The sequence below is a fragment of the Triticum urartu genome, chromosome 3, assembly GCF_003073215.2.
Source record: "Triticum urartu cultivar G1812 chromosome 3, Tu2.1, whole genome shotgun sequence".
NCBI classification, from domain to species: domain Eukaryota; kingdom Viridiplantae; phylum Streptophyta; class Magnoliopsida; order Poales; family Poaceae; genus Triticum; species Triticum urartu.
In genome coordinates, this window is record NC_053024.1 from 5,343,385 (window position 1) to 5,364,144 (window position 20,760).

General features: G+C 46.7%; 1 protein-coding gene across 1 annotated transcript; it reads left to right on the forward strand.

Annotated features, from left to right (window-relative positions):
* Positions 1-10,341: 10,341 nt before the first annotated feature.
* LOC125547523 (vegetative cell wall protein gp1-like) lies at positions 10,342-11,196 on the forward strand. Its single transcript, XM_048711360.1, has 2 exons — positions 10,342-10,542; positions 10,641-11,196. The coding sequence occupies exons 1-2, from the start codon at positions 10,455-10,457 to the stop codon at positions 10,943-10,945; spliced, it is 393 nt and encodes a 130-aa protein (XP_048567317.1). The 5' UTR covers positions 10,342-10,454; the 3' UTR covers positions 10,946-11,196.
* Positions 11,197-20,760: the final 9,564 nt, after the last annotated feature.

Genomic DNA, 20,760 nt, shown 5'->3' on the forward strand with positions numbered 1-20,760 from the left:
CCTTGGCACCATATGCTTTTGCTTCCAGACTTGATTAAGCAAATCTTTGACAAAGTGAGAAATCTGTGCAGGCTGATTTATTGGTTGGCTTTGAATGTCCTGAAGCACAGTTTGTAAGTACTTTTGGTGTTACACTTATCATTAGGCGTGAGATCCCAGCAAAGAATATCATCACAGTCATCTTGAATGATCTTGGTTTGAGTAATAACAGAGGTTGTGGGTTTTTGAAAAAGAGAATAGATGTGAGCATTGTTCCAGGCTTTCTGTCTTTGGAGCCAAAGATCTTTCTCTTGAGCAGGATAAGTAAAGTTTGTAGGTTAAATAATGAGATGATTGTAAATATCAGTCCAAGCTTGGCATCAGGGAGTACTCCAAATGATTTTTTTTCCTTAAGTGATCTGATAGAAGAAGTTAACTTTGAGTTTAGGGAACGTCTTGAGAATGGAGGACCAGAAGCTGGCCGTACTAGTTAGCACGTGAAGCTAGCTTGGCACTAGCCCGCTAAATGGAATGAGAAACTTTGACCGGTCGCCTGGGAAGACAAATGAGAAAACATGAACATGCAACGCATGCGGAATGCGGAGACACGTACGGAGAAGACAGGACTGACCCCTCTCCTCTGGCTCCCGCGACGCGCCCCCTGCGTGCGTCACGGGAGAAACCCTAGCGCCACCGGTGGGCCTCCCCTCCTCCTTCCTCCTCTTCCTTGCCGCCGCCAGAGGGCACGCCGGGCAAAGCCTGGTAGGTGCCAGCGGCGGCGGAGCTGCCTTGTCTCCTCGGTGGAGGTCTTCGGCATGGGTCGAGGCGGCCGCCTAGGATGTTGCGCTGGCGGCGGTGAGCTGGAGCTTGCTGGCGGCCGCGTGACAGACGTGGCGGTGGCGGGCGCGCCTTGGTCGCCACGGCCGCGGGGTCGAGGCTGGATCTGTGGCCTGCCGGCGCGGGCCGAGGCCGGCACGGGCTGCTAATCTCTGCCCCTGCCATGGCCACGGCAGGTGGTGGTGTGACGCGGCAGCGGTTGGCCGGTGGGCGGGCCGGCTAGGATCCGAAGCTTCGGCGGCTGGACGACGGCGGGCCGCGCAGATGGGCTCATGAGTGAGCTTCCTTCGCGATTGGCGGCGGCCCATAGGATCTCTTCTTGCCGTCGGACGAGTGTATGTTGGTGGCCTTGCATGGGGCCGCAGCCGCCGCCGAGGTGGGGCGACGCAGGAGGTGTCTGGTGGGGACGCAGGCTAGAGGGATGGGAGACGCCGACGAGGTTGGGCCACCCGTCGCTGGCACAGGGGTGTGCCGTTCCGAATGCGTCCGCTATCCTTCCTCCCCCGTTCCCAGGCCGTATGTGGGGAGATCATGGAGTACCAGTGAGCTTTCCACTAAAACCAAAATGTGAGAGGTCGTCATTTTCAATCAAGAAAAGGTGACTCCGACCAAAATGCATGATTTTTACCGGAAAGCATTCGAGTCATGAGTAGAAGGAATCATTTCCCACGTTGAAATCCATGCACCGCACCTGGCCGAGACATATGTGCACATAGCACTACGTACAGAGTTGACGGAGCGACGACTTCGACTATTGTGGCACAATACTACCTTAGGGCAAGTACAATAATGCTATCTTAGGAGTGCCACGTAGGATAAATGATGAGATGAAAGAGAGAGAACTTATAAAAAAAGGCTTGTCTTCTTTTATTTAAGATAAGACAAGAGATGATCTCTTAGCATAATTTGTCTCATCATATTTTAAGGAATTGCTAATTATTGAAGATAAGGCTAAAATATAACCCATTGTAGACATACTTTTTTGTCATCTTTAAAATACATGCAAGACTTAAGATAAAACTGTCCTATCAACCATTGTACGTGCCCTTAGATTCCTAGCTTCCGTTAGCCTATAAATGAAGCAGAGCTTACTAGAAGCTCCAGAGTGACCGATCATGCAGCGTTCTTCTTCTTCTTCTATGGCACTCGCACGCGCTGTGGCAGTGCTGCTTCTCATCGGCTCTTCCTTGGCGTCTCGTAAGTCGGTACTCTCCGCTCGATTGTTTTTTAGTCTCTTTTTTCTCCTCATAAAGAAAGCAACAATATTAACGCTAGGCCCGGCCGGCCGGCTTACATCCATGTAGCTGCGCCAGGAGATACCGGTGGATCCCGTGTGCGACTAAGGCCTCCGTCGCCGGATGCCCGCCCAGGTCGTTTTGCCAAGGGCCCAGACTGCCACTCCACGGTCGTGGTCGGCACTTGCTCCCCACCGCAAGCCCCTGCAGGCCGCCCCGGACGTCGACAGTGAGGTGCTTGGGCGTCAGGCAGCACCGATGATGGTGGTGCCATGGAACTGAATAAAAGAGCAGCGTACTGTGGGACTGGAACAGCCATTGCATGTCCTCCAGCAACAGCATGTAGACCGAGCTTCTTCGCAGAATCAGCCAGATCGTCTAACTAATACTAAGAGAGAGCCAGCATGTTAATACCGAGACATCTATTGTGCCAATTCTTACTAGTTACTACTACTACTGGTTGATGTTGTTGTTGACTTGTTGTAACGCATGCTAAAGTACTAGTTGTGGTTGGATGGTTAGAGAGATAGTGGTATTTTCAGCTCTCAGGATTCAAATTCTGGTGCTTGCATTTATCATTTATTTATTTTTAAAATCTCAAGAAGACTTATCGACTCAGTCTTTCGAAGATGCTCATAGAAGTAGAATGTGCATGTGTGCATTTATAAGAGTGAATGTATGCATGTTTATGTGAACGTTTGCGTCTCTATTATGTTCAAAAACACACAAAAAAGGTAAACTTGCCATGCAAATTGCGAAGACAAAAGAACATGCAAGTAAACGTGCAATGGAAATTATGAAAACAGACATCACAAATTCACACACGCGCACACACCACTCGGAATTGTTAGACCGGGACGACTTTGACCATTGCCAGAACCAAAAGAGAATCTGACTTCCAATCTGCTCCTAATCACGACCTCCTATAAAACAACCAACAATCAAGGAGAACAGCAACATACTCATTGCGAAAGTCTGGAGTCTCTGCTTCAGGACTATGAGTAGGAGACTCTTGACTTCGTTGGTCTATACTGTAGAAGTGCATGCTCTAAACAATGCAACCAAAAGACCAATTTGATAGAAGAGACTATGCAACACATTATACGTCAACACCCCCTCTCACGTGTGGCTTCCTCAGGTCTAAACGTGGACCGAAAGTGGGCTGCAATATAATTGCGCCAGCCGGGTCTTGAACTCAAGACCTCTTGGCTCTGATACCATGTAGAAGTGCATGCTCTAATCAATACAACCAAAAGACCGATCTGATGGAAGAGACTATGCAACACATTATACGTCAACATATACAAGACGAAAGAATAGATTTCGACGACTACATTTGCCACAACTTCGTTGTTGCCAAGTTGCATTTTTCATGGTGGCCTCGGCGATGGATACCTACATCGTCAGACTTTCACCATGAACTAGAGCATATCTACGCCGTCGTGTCTCCGAGACCAAGAAGAGAGCTCAACCACCCCTGTGTGTAGTGTATTACGGAAACTTATCGTTCAGGACCAAAGGCATGTATGGTGCACGTCCCACATCGCGTCCCTCACGTCGCCATCTCTGGCGACAACGTGGGTACCCCAGCGACCAGCCGCCGCAACCCCTTCCCAGCCCCTCAACCACCTCGCCGCCACCAAAGGAGCCGGACGACGAAGCCGTGCCGGCTCCTAGGATGGTGGCGGCGGGGCACCTCGTCCGGTTGCAGCCTCCTGCTGTCACACCCGTCCGCTGGCCTCTGCGCCCTCCGACGGCCGATCCGCCCTCTGTCTGTGGCGGCGGCCTTCTCCTACCATGCCCGCCCTCCCTGCCACCGGTCTTGCTCCCTTCCCGGTCCGCTCTCCGCGCTAGATCTCGGCCTGGAGAGGTATGTCCAGTCGCTGACTTCTCTCTCCTACTGGCGCTGGACCCGGGGTTGGGGGTGGTGTCCTCCTCGGCTTGCCTTGGGGCCACCCTTGTAGCGCCGAGATGACTTCCTCGATCTGCGGCCATGACTACAAGGATTTGATGCCGGGATGACAAGAGGTGTCGACGGCGACCCCTAGGGTCGTTGTGCTGGGCATGTGGAGATGCGGTGATGTGCTGGCCTTCCACATGTCACTACTAGGGAAAACCCTAGTAATAGCGCGGGTTTTGAGGCTATCAGCAGCGCGGACAGCCGCGCTACCAATAAGGCGCTACAGCTAACTATTAGTAGTAGCGCGGTTTGCACCGGTGCTACTACTATTGACTATATAAGCAGTGCTTTTCCACAACACGCTACTGTTACTTAGTTGTAGCGCTTTCCTAGCCCTGCGCTACTGCTATGTGTTTCATCATTTTCCCCCGCTTCCTACCCAGTTTCCTACCCAGTTTCAGTTTCAATAAACTGCAATTTTCAGATACTAGGTACTACTAGATATCAATTTCATAAAGTATTATAGATACTAGGTAGTACTACCCCCGTTCCAAATTACTCGATAACGATCATCATATGCATCCTCAAGCAGTAAAAAAGTGATATCGATGAAGATCATCATATATAGTTCTAGATGATATCGACGACGATCATCATATGTAGTTCTACATGATATCGACGACGATCATCAAATGTAGTTCTAGATGATATAGCCACATACACACATATGTAGTTCTAGCTAGATGATATCGACGGCGATCATCATCCTCAAGCCTGGGCGGTGGGTGTTCCTGATAACAATTAGGATGGCATGTCCAACACGAAGATTCTTGCCAACGAGGAATCTCTTCCACCCAATCGAGTTTAAGTGTGTGCGACCGTCTGTGTCCATGCGGTAAGTACAGGTGATGATGGAGCCCCTTGCGATAAGGCGTAGTCCAGCTGAGCCTTCTTCATCAGGCTCGATACCACAACTCATAGATAGGTTCTTTGGCAATTTCTGAATAAGAAAAACATATCAATTAATAAATAGCCTCGCACATACTCTTGAGAATATATTCCTATTAAGTATAGATTTCTACACTATCAAAAGACACAGTACTACGCATTTGTACTAATTAAGCATGAATTCTACAAATAAGTATATGTGGATTATCTACACTACTAATAGTTCCTTGGATTCTACACTAATAAGCATGTGATCAGACTCTACACTAAAGCATATCATCGACTAGATTCCACAAAGCATATCATTGGACTCTACACTAAGCATATCATCAGATTCACTAAGCATATCATCGGATAATTTGCATTTGTAAGTATAACAATAAAGCATATATATATATCATCAAATTGCTACAGTCAGCATAACATACCATTTCATGCCGATCGACCATGGTACTTGTCAGGCGGGTCACGAATGGCACCCTGACAAAGTCATCACGTGGCGGAATTATGTCCCATAGGTTGCACACCACCTCCTTGCTCAGCCTCATTCTTTGAGCTACGATGGCTTCATGAAGTGGGTTCTCATCATCTTCATCAAGTGGGTCCTCATTATCTTCATCATCTTCATCATCTTTGTCATCTTCATTATCTTCGTCATATTCATCATCTTCCACCAGGTTGAGATAAATGATAGCCATCTTGGGTCTTTCTGCTCTGAAGAAGAAGCTGATCAACTCACCACCAGTAAGACGGATGCGGGCGAGGAAACGGGCCCATCCATCTCCTCCAATCCGCGACATATTGCGTCCTTTCTCGACCTCCAAGGTGTACGGCCCCCCAGGAGCCTCAAATGTCACCGTGTCTCCTGTCAGCTTGTTGAATTTCAACCTCACATTACATGGGGCGATCTGTGTAAAAAAAAAAGCAAAATGACACAATGCAGTAATGCCAACACTAAAAATAAAATAGTTGTTACATTTCATCTAATTTCTTACCGCCGCATGACGGAAACTCGGCTGGAAGTAGATGCCGAACAGCTTGCCAGTTGCAAGGCTGTTGGCGCACCTTGACTTGCACAGTCGACATGGTGGTGGTGGTGGTTGTGGCGCCATTTTCCTAAAGCAATATGAGCAAAGGATTAACGATCCACTTCACAGGAAAGAAAAACAGTAGGATGTGATATTTTTGGTTCTTCTTCAGTTATATTTTCATCGTGGAACCCGATCCCAAAAAGTAAACAACAAGCTCTCAATTAACTTACTAACACCTTTTATAATAGAACCAACAGCTAGCAGGCCAATGCCAAATCAGCCAACAAGACTCACAGACAACAAGTTCTCAATTAGCTTACTAACACCTTCTAGAATATCTCTAGATAAAGAGATTCTTCCGCGAGAAGCAATTTCAGGGGCACCTATCGCCAAAAAAACTATTTGGCCCCTACCAAAGGTATAATCCCAAGATCTGTAATAAGTTATCTACCAAATCAAGGTACCACCTACCAAGACACATTTTATCTAATTTGGCCCCTATTGCCTAAGATAACTGATTAAAAAACAAGTGGCAAATTTAATTGGGATTAACTTAGCACTTGCAAACTAAATACTTGTACCACCTACCAAAGCATTTCAACTAAATTGGCACCTACATTTTGCAAAAAATAACTTATTACAGAAAAACAAAAGCATCTAGTTATCCATATGAAATTCGTAAGCCCTCGCTGCATCTAGGTAGGGCAACCCTCGGGGGGTGCTGACGAGGAGGGGGGATGGCATGGTGACCTCGGTCGGGGGTGCTGACGAGGGGAAGGTCGGTGACTATCTTATGAGAGGGGGCAACGACAGCGGCCGGCGAGGGGATCAAGGGCAGTCTGTCAAAGGCGCCTGGCCAGAGCTCGCGGCAGCGACAAAGTGGGCGACGAGAGGGTGGAGGAGTAGCTAGCAGAGGGGCCGCGAGAGGGGGGAGGAGCATTAGCTTCGGCGGTGGTGGTGGTGGCGCGCGGTGGCGGAGGAGAAACCCTAACTGCAGCTGCCGGCGTCGGGCGGAGGGGGACGACTGAGAGAGATGAGCGTGCGAGGGGGGGGGCGTGTTTTGTTTTGCTGTAGCAGTAGCGTGGGTACAGGGAGCGCGCTACTGCTTTGTCCTGAAAAAACGCTACTGCTAAGGCTAAGCATCTAAAAACATCAAAAATATACATTGGTCATCATTGATCTTTTTGTGTAGAATCTAAAGAGTCAACATGAATCCTCAACGTACCTATATAGGCACAAGTGAAGATTCATATTGCAGCCACAAATCCTACACATACAGTTCAATGAAGACCAAGTGCTCGAGATAGTTTGAAAAGTAACATATTTAAGGTGGTAAACACCTTGTTCGCTTAGCAGTATGGGACTAAACTTAATTAGTTGCAAGAGGGGATGATACTTAGCAGCAGCGAGTTTTAAAGAAAAACGCCGCTACTAAGTACTTTAGCAGTAGCGCGTCCAGGAGAAGAGCGCTACTACTATATCTAGCCCGAGGGCAACACCATGGCAATTGTAGTAGTAGCGCTCATTTCACCTAGAGCGCTACTGCTACTGGGCTATTAGTAGTGCGGTTTTCTGGAGCCCGCTACTGCTAATTAGCAGTAGCATTTGTTTTTAAACCTCGCTACTACTAAGATTCTGTGTATAAGGTTTTCCCTAGTAGTGTATGCCGGCTGGCGACGCTATTATCTTCGGTTGGTGGTGCTATATATTTATACATCAACACTCACTCTCACGTGTTGCTCCTTCAGGACTAAACCTGAACTGAAAGTGGGCTGTAATTTAACTACGTCAGTTGGGTCTTGAATTCAATACCTCTTGGATATGATAGCATGTAGAAATGCATGCTCTAACTAATGCAACCAAAAGACTAATCTGATGAAAAAGACTAGACAATACATTTATACGTCAACAATTACGTCGCTAATGTAACTGATGTTGGGCGCATGACAAAGAATACTAGCTGTCCTACAGTGACATTTAGAGATGAGAACATCATAGATCTTAGAGGAAACTACTTTAGGCATATTACAAACAAATGGAAATTATACAAAAGGCGAAAGTCTATATTTCTCCCTCAAATCAAGGGTTAGATTATTGGTACTCCTTTTTTTGCGGGAGGAACCGTTAAAAAAATGCATGATCATGTACTTGAGGCAACACAATCCATGGAACAACCTCAGGAGGACCCCCCCCCCCCCCCCCCGGTATCTCTCTCTATTTATTTTTTTCACCTTCTATCTCTGTCTTTTCCCACGGGTTTCCCTGTAAACCGCCTCAACTGGCCCACCTTCTATTTATGTACCAAATAAAATTATGTTTTAAACGAATAAGTACTTACCAAACTATTTTAAATCTTCTTTACGCAACTCAATTAATACGGGCAAATAAATCACAGGCTAATCTACATGAATATTTATGCCCCGTTGCATGTCACCGGAAATTATCTACTAATAAAAGAGGCCTAGAGCTGACTTGTGTGTTGTCATGGCCGAAGCGGAAGCTTCGAGCAAACTCCTTCGATAAGGGCATGCCTGACCTAGTCGAAGGCTTGATCAAGCTTTTCATCATAAGACCATGTATACTTGTTTTTCGAAACCAATGCTACCAAGAACATGTCCAGTAGATGGAGCCTTCTCACTTGCCAGATCCATCCACGGAGAGAGCAAAAGGCCCGCCCACACTGCAAGAGAAAACACCAGAAGTAGGTTCTTGGCCTCGCTGCTCCGCAGTAAGACACTGTCGTGCCAGCTTTGATCCTCATTACGGGGAGGATGGGGGGAGGGGGAGGGGTGCGTTGGACGAGGGAATCGTTGGTCCAGTTTTCTCATACTGCCAAAGATGTGCACATGCACCGCCATCGTCAGTCCTAAAACTTCCAACCATATCAATATGTGTGAGGGCCGCCTCTATCCAACAAAGGTTGTCTTCTCGCATGAGACTCCTTTGTGCTGCGGGGGAGATCCAACACCTGCTGCCACTGTTGGACGAAGCTTTCGACAACATCCTCTTGCTGTGACAAGGGGAGTGAGGAGGAGGAGGATGTAGGTAGGGCTGGACGCTCGAGCGAGCTTTTTAGCTCGGCCCGAAACTCGCTCCAGCTCGGCCCGACTCAGCTCGGCCCGACATGGAAATAGGCCGAGTCGAGCTGTGAATATTCGACTCGTTCGGCGACCGAGCCGAGCCGGTTTCCGCTCGGTCCAGCTCGGTGGCCCGTTTCGCGGCCCAGTTGTTTTTTTTAGAAAATCTGCAGCCCAGTGTATACACTAAGCAGCCTACAGAACAGCCCAAGCCCACTACGAAGCACCCCCGACTAACCCTAGCGAGTGCGTGCACCAGATGCCGGCATCCTCTGACCCACAAATTCCCCCGCTGCACCACCGCTCTCGCGATTGCCTGACGAAGTCGTCGTCCTCCTTGCTGCGCCCGATGTTGGACGACTCTCTCTCGGCACCGCCGGCAGACGTGCCCGTTCAGCGCCGCCTCGGACGTCGCCGTTCGTCGCTCCCGAGGTTCATCGCCAAGCTCAGGGCAGTCCCTAGTGTTGCGGCCCCAAGCACAAGTAGGTATGACTTCCATGGCTCCCTCCGGCGGCGCCCATGCACTCACACCGACGGCTAGCACGCACACTTCACGCATGCACTAGCACTAGCCGACTCACGCACGCATGCACTGAAGCACTGGCACACTGCATCACCGCGCACCCATACAGCAGGGCACTTTCGTTCAAAAAAAAATTACAGCAGGGCACCCACGAGCCGCTCGGTCTGAACCGAGACAGAGGCAAGACGAGCCAAGCCTCCAAAAGCAGGCTCATTTGACCAGCGAGCCGAGCCGAGCTTAGCTCGTTCATGGCGAGTCAAAGGCGGGCTCGGATCAAGCTCGGCTCGGCTCGGCTCGTGTCCAACCCTAGATGTGGGTGGCAAAAAGTAGATGATACGAGCAAACCGGTCTTGTCCCTCATGTGTCTCAAGCTCTTACCCTCCACCTCGCCTACCTTGGTGGTTCCACCCGCAAAGAGCGGCTGCTAGCTAGATAGGGAGAGGCTTGAATGGAGAGGAACAATGAGAATATAAGACGAAAACAACATTTCTTTCTTTTTCTCGGAAAAAAACATTTCTTCTAAGCTAGAAAATCCGATTATTTTGTTTTTGTGGTGCTTCACCGTGGTGCCGACAAGCTAGAAAATTTGTTTCTGTGCTGCTTTAATGTGGTGCCGACAAGCTGTATAGTATTGACTCCATTGGTCTATACAAGACGAAAGAGGAAGATTTTTCTAATCGAGCTTGCCACTAATTCGTTTCTTTCTCAAGCTGAATTTCCCAAGGTGCCCCTGTTGACAGGAGGGCGGACCATGACCATTCCATCAGAGCGCGTCTGCACTAGCCTCCAAGACAAATATGTAGCCTGGCAATTCTCAGTGTAGTAGCGTAGTAGCTAGTACCGCTGTGATCCCTATAAAACAGTGCATGCACTGAGAGAAAATAATCAGAAGCTGTCAGCCTGTGACAGGAAGGGGGGAGGATCATGGCGAGTTCTCCTTCTTCCTTGCTACACGGAGTTGCGATCCTTGCTCTCATATGCTGCTCCTTGTCATGCTCGGCGGCGGCCGGAGGTAATTCATTTACTAAACTCGCAGCATCATAGATGCATCTTCTAGATTATTCATGTGAGTGGCAATGATGGATGGTTCATTATTATGCTTGCATGCAGATGTAGTTGCTCTCGACGGACGTCGTAATCAGTGGAAACCTCCGCCGACTCCGTTGCCAGGGAAGCAGCATACTCCGGTGAGTCCAGTCCCAACTCCGGCGACTCCGGTGCCAGGGAGACCGGTGACTCCAAATCCTCCAGTCTCTGTTCCTCCTCCACCGTCAACGCCCGTGCGCAGATACCCGGTGACCCCAAGTCCTTCAACCCCTATTTGTGTGCCGCGGCCTCCCCCGGTGCAGCGGGAGGTGTCGGCTCTTTCGCCGCACCGCAAGACCCTACAGAAGGCTGTTAAGAACGTGCTTTAATTAAGAAAGCACCAAATGCTACCGCTCAGACATATTTTCTATGTTATAGTACAAGAGGATTGTGTTGCTAATTAATTAAGGTAATAGATAATATGATATCAGTGTAGTACTCCCTCCGTTCCATAGTATAAGATGTTTTGACACTAGTATAGTGTAAGAAAGTTCTTATATTAGGGACCAAGGGATTAGTATTTACATACAGATTTTGTTTGGTGTACTGGTCATGAGTCATCTGAAGCTTCATTTCGCCAGCCCATGCAGCGCTGTGCATGCATGGCGACTATTCGTTTCTTCTATTTTTCTCGAACATTATGTTTTCATGCAGAGAGAGAGTGAGAGAGAGGAGACTGGAGAGACACACACTGAGCGAGAGAAAGAAACAAGATTATATGAAAGGGGATGTCTCTAATAGAAGGACAAGGACTAACAAATTACTCAGACTACCCATACTGGAAGTAATACAGATGGTAACATCACACTTATCTAGACAAAATAGATGACATGAAAAGTAATTAAGGATGAAGCTGGGACATGTAGTAAAATAGTTAGTTATTTATACTATGAGTAACATCACACATATCAAGACAAGATAAGTCTACAACTTAATAAATGAAGGGTTACATGGCACCACAGATATGTTACTCACCACTATGAAGATAGTAATATAGATTAGTAACATTTGCACCCCATTATGAGTATTCTCAAGTGAGAACCGGTGTTCTACAACATCTTTGAAAAAGAACACACGGGAAGGTCAGACCGTACATTAACACTACTTCTAAAAGGGGATTACGATGTTACATTTGCACTTTATAAACACCACGAAGTCAACATGTTTAAGACATAAATCTCCAATAAGGTGGCAGATCCCGTGTAACTCTTGCGGACAAGATCGTACAAGGATGCTTCGTTCATCCTCGGTAGCGTGTATGCCATACTGAGGTTGACGCCCTCGCCAAGTTGCCGCGATGGGGGCAAAATTGACAAATTTAATCTATGGACGAAATCAAATAACAGAATGAACTACCTGTGAAATTATTTCACGCGACTGACTTTTTTGTGTGACGCCCGACACGAAGGCGTCACACTACACTGTGCAACGCCTCACAGATATGCCCTACACGTCTGGCCAGCGTCGCACCCATGTGATCCGAAAATTACTAAGTCAGTGTGCAGCGGCTAGCTTCTAGGCGTTGCACTAGTGGTTGCTTCATTTTGTAGTGCAACCACTAGTGCAGCGCCTGAGAACTAGGCGCCACACTATACAATGCAGCGCCTAGCTTTTAGGCTCTGTACAATGACTTAGCAATTTTTAGACAGTCTGGGGTGCAACGCTGGCCAGGCGTGTAGTGCCTATCTGTGAGGCGTTGCACAGTATAGTGTGGCGTCTTCGTGTCGGGCGTCACACAAAAGAATCAGCCGCATGAAATAGTTTCACGAGCAGTTCATTCTATAATTTGATTTCGTTCACAGGTCAAATTTGTTAAATTTGCTCCATGATGGAGCCTGCGCGAGGGTTCTAGGTCTGCCACTTCCGGAATGGCATGATAGTCACGGGTCGTCAGCGTAGGCAAGAAGGCCTCGTGGTGCAGGGAAACCTCAACCCTCTTGCCTCCTTCTCCATTTTGTTTTCTTTTCTGGACTAATTTCTCCATCTTAGTCATCACCAAAGTATATTCTTTTAACGGTTGTGCTAATTCTCAGTCGACTAAGAATTAGTGAAGTCTCAGTCGACGAGATTAGCCATACAATTTGGTTGATCTGTGTTTCTCGCTGATGTATGTATTCCCGTTGTTCAAGATGTATTAGAGGCTGGCACCGGCTGAATGCCTTCCGCTACGTGGGCTATAGCCTCTTAACTTGCTTTCCTATCTGGCCTGTGGGCTACGGCTTCTGGTCCATTTTCATTTTTCTTTTTCTGTTTTTTTATCCTACGTAAATATTTTGTATTTTTTGTTTAGTGGGTTTTCTTCTTGTTTTTGTTAGGCTTGTGCGTACAGAAAGAAGCTTATTGGGAAGCTTACTTTTTATACACGTGTATTTATCTAGGTTTTATCCTTATTTTCTATTTCTTTTTTTCTCATTATGTGTATTTACCTTTTATATTGTTTTATTCAGCTGTTTTTACTTGTACTTCTACTTTTGCGTATTTTCATCTTTCTTCTTTTGAAAACAATGGAACATCTAAGTTTTTCAGAACATACACTTTGACACGCATGAACAATTTTTAGTCTCACTTGTTGTTGTCTTTTCCACATGGATTTTTGTTTATTTTCCATTCATGTATTAAAAAAAAGATTTTCATCGTGTCAATATGTCCTATTTTTTCTATGTTCGGTTGGTAGAGAAGAAGTTGGTTTTTCTTTTCATTTCCCCCCAAATAAATCTCGTGATCTGGATGCACAACTGGAATTATTGGGAACGACATGCAACTGCGAAAGGTTCAACATGACCACAACTGGGTTGGGGGTGTTCCAACATAGTTACAAATGGGGGTCATTTGTTTTGTCGAAGGGGGCGACGGCAAGAGAGAGGGGACCAACTGCATGTCCAGTTATAGTCACGCAACTGCATGTATCCCAAAATACTTGCAACTGGGGCATTTGTTTTATTAGAGGTGGCGGCGGCAAGAGATAGGGGCCAGTTGCATGCTCAAATGTAGTCATTGCAAATTCATGTCTTTAAACATGGTCGCAACTACATTGTCTTCTAACTTGTGTTCTAACCGGGCATTTGTTTTTGTCGGAGGGGGAGAGGTCCAGTTGCATGTCCCACACTAGCCATGCATCTGCATGTCTTTCTAACTTGGTTGCAACTCAACTTTAGTTTCGTCGAACAAGGAAGAGAGAGGGGACCAATTGCATGTCCAGTTATAGTCACGCAACTACATGTATCCCAAAATAGTTGCAACTTGGGCATTTATTTTGTCAGAGGTGGCGGCGGCAGGAGATAGGGGCTCAGTTGCTTGCTCAAATGTAGTCATTGCAACTGCATGTGTTTAAACATGGTCGCAACTGCATTGTCTTCTAACTTGTGTTCTAACTGGGGCCTTTGTTTTGTCGGAGGTCGAAGGCAAGAGAGGGGGCTAGTTGCATGCTCAACTGTGGTCAGACAGCTGCATGTCTTCCAAAATGCTTGCAACTGCATGTATTCTAACTTGGTTGCAACTTGATTTTTGTTTTGTCGTACGGGGAGAGGGGGTAGTTGCATGTCCCACACTACCCACGCAACTACACGTCCTCTAACTTGATTGCAATTTGGGGGCCTTTGTTTTGTCAAAGGGGGAAGCGACAAGAGAGGGGAGGGGGACAGTTGCATGCTCAACTGTAGTCACACAACTGCATGTCTTCCAACAAGGTCGCAACTGCACGTCTTCTAACTTTGTTGAACTGGACTTTCGTTTTGCCGAAGAGAGGGGCCAATTACATATCCCACACTAGGCACGCAACTACATGCCTTCTCAACTTGGTTGAAATTTGGAGCTCTTTGTTTTGTCGAAGGGGGCGGCGGGAAGAGAGAGGGGTCCAGTTGCATGTCCCACACGAGACACACAACTACATGCCTTCTCAACTTGGTTGCAGTTGAGGGCTTTTCTTTTCTCGGAGGGGGCGATGGCAAGGGATAGGGGGCCAGTTGCATGTCCAACTATAATCACGCGGCCGCAAATTTGCGGGTCCTTTGTTTTGTCAGAGGGGTGGCAACAAGATTGAGTGGGCTAGTTGCATGTCCAACTATAGTCACGCAACTACATATGTTCCAACATAGTTTCAAATGGGGGTCATTTGTTTTGTCGGAGGGGGCGACAACAAGAGAGAGGGGACCAATTGCATGTCCAACTATAGTTATGTAACTGCATGTATCCCAAAATAGTTGCAACTGGGGCATTTGTTTTGTCAGAGGGGGTGCCGGCAAGAGATAGGGGGGCCAGTTGCATGCTCAAATGTAGTCATTGCAACTACATGTCTTTAAACATGGTCGCAACTCCATGTCTTCTAACTTGGTTGCAACTTGACTTTTGTTTTTTCGGATGAGGAGAGGGCCAATTACATGTTCCACACTAGCCACGCAACTGCATATCTTCTAACTTGGTTGCAACTTGGCTTTTGTTTTATCGAATGAGGAGAGGGCCAGTTGCATGTTCCACACTAGCCACGCAACTGCATATCTTCTAACTTGGTTGCAGCTGGGGGCTTTGTTTTGTCAGAGAGGAAGGCGGATGCAACTGCATCGCTTCCATCATGATCGCGATAGCATGTCTTTTTTAACTTGGTTGCAACTCAACTTTAGTTTTGTCGAACGAGGAGAGGGGCCAGTTACGTTGCATGTCCCACAGTAGACATGCAACTTGCATGTCTTTCTAATTTGATTGCAGCTAGGGCCTTTGTTTTGTCGGAGGGGCGGCAACAAGAGAGAGTGGGGCCATTTTCTGCATGTGTTTTCCAGCATGGTCGCAACTTTACGTCTTCTAACTTGTGTTCTAACTGGCGCCTTTGTTTTGTCGGAGGGGACGGCGGTGAGAGAGGGGAGAAATTACATGCTCAATTATAGTCACGCAATTGCATGTCTTTCCAACTTTTGTTCTAACTGGGGCCTTTGTTTTGTCGGAGGGGTTGCCGCAAGAGAGAGGGGGGCAGTTGCATGCTCAAATGTAGTCACACAACTACATGTTTTTCCAAGATGCTTGCAACTGCATGTGTTCTAACTTGGTTGCAACTCGATTTTTGTTTTATCATACGGGGAGAGGGGCCAGTTGCATGTCCCACACTAGTCGTGCAACTGCATGTCCTCTAACTTGATTGCAATTGGGGGCCTTTGTTTTGTCGGAGGGGGCGGCTCCGAAAGAGAGGGCCAGTTGCATGCTCAACTGTATTCATGCAACTGCATGTCTTCCAGCATGGTCGCAACTCGACCTTCATTTTGTCGCACGTGAAGAGGTGGGCTAGTTGCATTTTTCACACTAGACACGCAAATGTATGTCTTTTAACTTGGTTGCAATTAGGGGCTTTGTTTTGTCGGAGGGGGCGGTGCCGACAGAGAGGGGCCAGTTGCAAGCTCAACTATAGTCACGCAACTGCATGTCTTTTTAGCATGGTCGCAACTCGGCTTTCATTTTGCCGTACGTGGAGAGGGGGCCAGTTGCATGTCCCACGCTAGGCATGCAATTGCAAGTGTCTCCAAACTGCAACTCTGTGATATTTTGTCATGGAAAAGGGGTAGTTGCATGTCTATCACTAGGCCCGCAACAGAGTGTTGCCCCCAACAGCAATTACATTCATTCTGCTGTGAGCTGACTAAGACTTAATTAAGTCTCAATCGACCGTGTCATATTCACACTCTATTATTAATTATGTTTCATTTCCTTTTCTATTTACTACTCTTTATTTTTATTTTTATCTCTATAAAGAGGTTTTTGGAAAGAAAAAAACATGCAAGAACAACCTACTCTCATGTCCGCACCTTATCTTGTTAGTATACCATTTATCAATATTTGGATGATGGGGAAATTATAAATAGACGAGTAAAACAATGCTTGGCCTAGCCCAACCCAAGAAACAAAATACTAGCTAAAAACCAACATATTTTTAATTGCACGAGCAATGTTTTTAAATAATATATTTTTTAAATTAAGTTGCATGATATTTTTTAAATACACGATTAATATTTAGAAAAATACACGCACATATTTATTTCTAAATATGACGACAATTGTTACAATTTTGGAAACAAAAAACAGAATGATAAAAATGTAAGTAAAAAATGAAAAGAAAAAAAATGAAAAACAAAAACCAGACAAAACAGATAGAAACTGCACGTACCACAGTTTTTCATTTCGAGACATACCTTCAGCAGCACCTAGTCGATGAGCAGCAGCGCCGAAGAAAAAAAAAACTACCTGAAATCGCTGGCCCAAGGTTGTTTCGATAGCACAAAGGCACAGCAAGCGATGGGGATATGAGCTGGACAATAAATAACAAAGGGGCGATGTGTTCTAGGAAAAAAATAAATGGATGACATCACACGATTGAGACTTTACGAAGTCTAAGTCGACTGAGACCTAAACAAACCCTTCTTTTAACCCTCCTGCCTCGCTATAGGCCACAACAACAGGCATATACACAGGTAAGCTCTCTTGGTAGCTTGATCGATTAGTACGCCGGGCTGGACGTACGTGCAAACGATCAAGCAGCTTGATCCGTTCTAGCCGTGCTAGGTTGCACGTGAAGCTACCTTGGCATGCACTAGCCAGGTACACGCACGTACACATGCGTGTAATTTGGCGGCCACGCGCTTGGTAGGTTGAATGAGAAACTTTTATCGGTGGCAAATGAGAAAACACACAGCACTCGAACAATCACAGCCGCGCGCATACTACGGTGGGATGACTTTGACTGCTGTACTCCAGCATGCGTGCTTAGAACAGGAAGGAAACTTGCCTTCCAGTGATCTGCGCACCTACGGTCCCTATAAAAGCGATGCGGATCGAGTCGAGGAGCAGCTGGGAGGACAGGGTACTCATCATGGCGCCTGCTACTTCTTCATCATCATCTTCTTCCATTGCACACCGCATCGCCCTCCTGGATATCATATGCTGCGCATGTTGGGTCTAACCCTAGCTAGCTTAAGATAACAGTGGGAAAAGAAGCAACGGAGGTAAACAAAGCACAGGAGACTTGGTTTTTCTGTTATTCTGGACTCACGAGTTCGCCAACAAACTCCAGATCGGGGGGATTTTATCCTTGGGCCTGTGAACACACACGACGCAGCCCACCTCCCCCACTCTCGCGCCTCACGATTCGCGGGAGCAACTAGTTAACGAGCGCTCCTTCGGAAGCCTTGCAACGATCAGCGCCACTTGGCGCTCTCAGCCATTCGCCACGTGTCGCGCTCTGGACGGTGCCTTCGGATTTTGTTTTTTTATTTTTCCGCACGCGTTTTTAGCTTTTTAAACGGTTTTTTTTCGGATTTTTCGACGTTTTGGTTTTCTTCCGGTCTTCCTTAGCTTTTCGATCAAAAAAAATTTGGAAAAAAAAATTTTACACGAAAAAAACGCATTTTTTCCTTTCGCAAAAGTCACGGTTTTTTTTCGCGATAGGCACGGTTGTACTTTAGCGAGTGTCACGACCGCGTCTTTCGAAAACGAAAAAAAAACGCATTTTTCGTTTTTCTTTTCTTTCGCGAGAATCACGGTTTTGCTTCCGCGAGAAGCACGGTTGTGCTTTCGCGAGAATCACGGCCGTGCCTCTCGGAAAAGGGAGAAACAAAACGCGTTTTCTATTTTTTTTTCTTTCGCGAGAGTCACGGTTTTGCTTCCACGAGAGGTACGGTTGTGCTTTCGCGAGAGTTACGGCCGTGCCTCTCAGAAAGGAAAAAAATACGTGTTTTCTGTTTTTTTTCTTTCGCGAGAGTCACGGTTTTGCTTCCGCGAGAGGCACGGATGTGTTTTCACGAGAGTCACGGCCGTGCCTCTCAGAAATGAAAAAAATACATGTTTTCTATTTTTTTTCCTTCCAAGAGTCACAGTTTTGCTTCCACGAAATGCACGGGCATGATTTTCGCGAGAGGCACGGGCGTGCCTCTTTCGGAAAGGGAAAAAAGCATGCTCCTGGTTTTGGTTTTTTCGCTCAGTTTTTTTCGTTCGGATTTTTTCATGAAAAAAACTTCGTCAAAACCTATCAATATGGGATCTAGTTTTGAAGATCTCGACGCGAGGAATCCAATAGTGAAAACGGTTCGAAATTTGGACGCACGGTTTAAAAGATAAAACGTTTTGAATAAACGGATCTACGAAAAAAGGAAAAACTTCCAGGTTGCGACAAGTGGCATGCTGCATGTGCGCCACTTGTCACGACCTCAAAAAATGGAGTGTTCTTTGCAACGAGTACTCTTTAATTAGTGATTTCGACGATTCGCTTGCCCAGACCTGCACTACGACGGGTTCCAACGCGGCTGGCCCAACAGATCACGGCAACCGCAGCTCCTGGTGCCAACGGGCTATGACTCGTTCGCAAGCACGGACTCACAACACGCACACACGCACACGGTTTATTCCTAGCAGTGCATTGTCATGCTCCGCGGCGGCACAAGGTACGCCCGATCCAGCCGGCCGAGAGATTGTGGAAAATATGAGCAATTTACCAAATAATTTTATTAATAGAAATGTTAGATAAATCATGACTAATATAACAGGGATAAAACTAGTCATGTGATCTGACAGAGAGAAGATAAATAACATCTGCATATATGAACTGTAATCAAGCTTATCTAGAGAAGACAATGGGACGAGTTTCATATATGAAGTAGAATGTAACATATCTAGGGCAAACACCAGAGCAAGGAACTGTGGCAGGATCTCGAACAGAAAGGAGAGGAACACATACGGGACAGCAACAGCAACAGTAGCACTGTACTTGGGGTTGGTGTTCTCGCCAGCCATGTCGTCGAGGAGGTTGTCGACGTCGGGGAAGAAGTCGTCGTCGGGGAAGTAGTCGCCGGAACGTCCGTGACGAAGAAGTCAGTAGTCGCGCTGAGCGCTCCCCAAAAACCTTATCACTCTTCTCCGGCACAGGACTCAAAGAGATGCGATTTCGAAGGCCTACTGTCCCGACTCACGGTGCACGCCGCAAGACGGGATGAGGAAGACAGCAGCAGCTCAAAGATTGAAACCGGTGGCGAGAGGAAGAAGAACTTCTGGTGCGTCTTTCTAAGAGGAGCGACCTCCCTTTTATGGGCGCAAGAGAAGGAGGCGAGAGGCTGCGCCAGGAGATGAAGAGAACGATGGAGACGAAACGAACATGCAGCAGCCGCAGGGTGCAGCATTCGTATTCAATATCCACTACAACAAAAACTTTCAAACTCCCGGATGACCTTTTGTATACCCTAGTACTCCCTCCGTTTTATTGAAACGGAAGGAGTACGTGGCGGGCAGAGGAGGAGCGCGCGTAGATGTCCCTCTTGTCATCATGCTCATATAAGTGGGTAAAGAACCTCCCCTATAAGGAGGTCCAACTTCCATTAAACTAGCAATATGAAACTAAACTTTATTAGTATTCCTTACTTTGCACGAATGGGCTAAATGAGTCTCTAGAATTTATTTAGAAATTTCTGAAATAGTTATTGGGCTGTCTCAAAATAAATTAAATTCCAGCAGAGATGCTGCTCATACAGGCGTTGCATCTTTATTTTTACGGTATTGATTCTGTGCACACTTTCGAAATGGTGGCTAATGATGATCTTATATACTACTGTATGCATGGGAGATGTGTGTAGGTGCTCAGGGAGGAAGCCGTGTGCCTGTTCGTCCTCCGTCGCCACAGTTCCCATCGCCGAGGCGGCCCGGGCACGCACCGCTCCTCCACCGCCGCCGTCACCGCCGTAGAAGACAAGGGCGTTCGCACCGCATCGGAAGACACTACAGGTTGCTGACCGCTAGCTAGTTCTGAATTGAAGATGATACCAGACTTGTTTTGTCCTGGTGTATCGATGTGGGCAGCTGCTGGTATTAATAAGGCTTGGATGTGTAATTTTTACTTTTTATGTTTTTTGTACTATTTTAATAGTTGATGAATAGATCGTAGATTTTCTCGCAAAAACAACACGTGTGTGCATACCAGGTCTTAGTTGTACTTGCTCAATTCTAAAATAATTGAAGCTATGTATTCGTGAGCATCGCTTACGGACCGCATCCATTCACTCCAGTAAGCACATCACCAATGCGGATTTCTAAAATAGATATAGAGGGTGCTTGAATATGTTTTAGTCTCATGACTAAAAGTAGTGGGACTAAAACTTGCTAATGTCACCCATACTTGGATCCA